Below are 253 nucleotides of genomic sequence, written 5' to 3' on the forward strand. Positions count from 1 at the left end.
CCCGTGGGGCACTGGCCCTGCCTTGTGAACAGGTTTGGAAGCGAGCTGGCCGCCATCAGGTTGGCAGGGATGGGTTGGGCTAGGGACCAGCCCCCTGCAGACCAGCACAGCAAGGTGGCTGCGGGTGCACGGACTGCCTGGGCACACTCACAGCTTTCAGGGCTTCCTCCAGCGAGCGGCATTTGCCTGGCTTGACAGCAGCATCGTTCGCTGAGGCCTTCTTGGCGCTCTTGCCCGCGTGCTGCTTCCGAGG

The 253-nt window shown here is 65.2% G+C and overlaps 1 protein-coding gene across 1 annotated transcript in view; it reads right to left on the reverse strand.

The window, feature by feature from the left end:
• The window catches only part of TMEM214 (transmembrane protein 214), a gene marked incomplete at both ends in the record, with an annotated part of 8573 nt that extends 8383 nt beyond the window's left edge, over positions 1-190 (reverse strand). The window contains one exon of the mRNA XM_010134687.1: positions 152-190. Coding sequence (XP_010132989.1) covers positions 152-190 — 39 coding nt within the window. The remainder of the gene's footprint in view (positions 1-151) is intronic.
• Between the last annotated feature and the right edge of the window lie 63 nt (positions 191-253).

This window comes from Buceros rhinoceros, unplaced genomic scaffold, assembly GCF_000710305.1.
Source record: "Buceros rhinoceros silvestris isolate BGI_N320 unplaced genomic scaffold, ASM71030v1 scaffold21404, whole genome shotgun sequence".
In the NCBI taxonomy this organism is placed as follows: Eukaryota; Metazoa; Chordata; class Aves; order Bucerotiformes; family Bucerotidae; genus Buceros; species Buceros rhinoceros.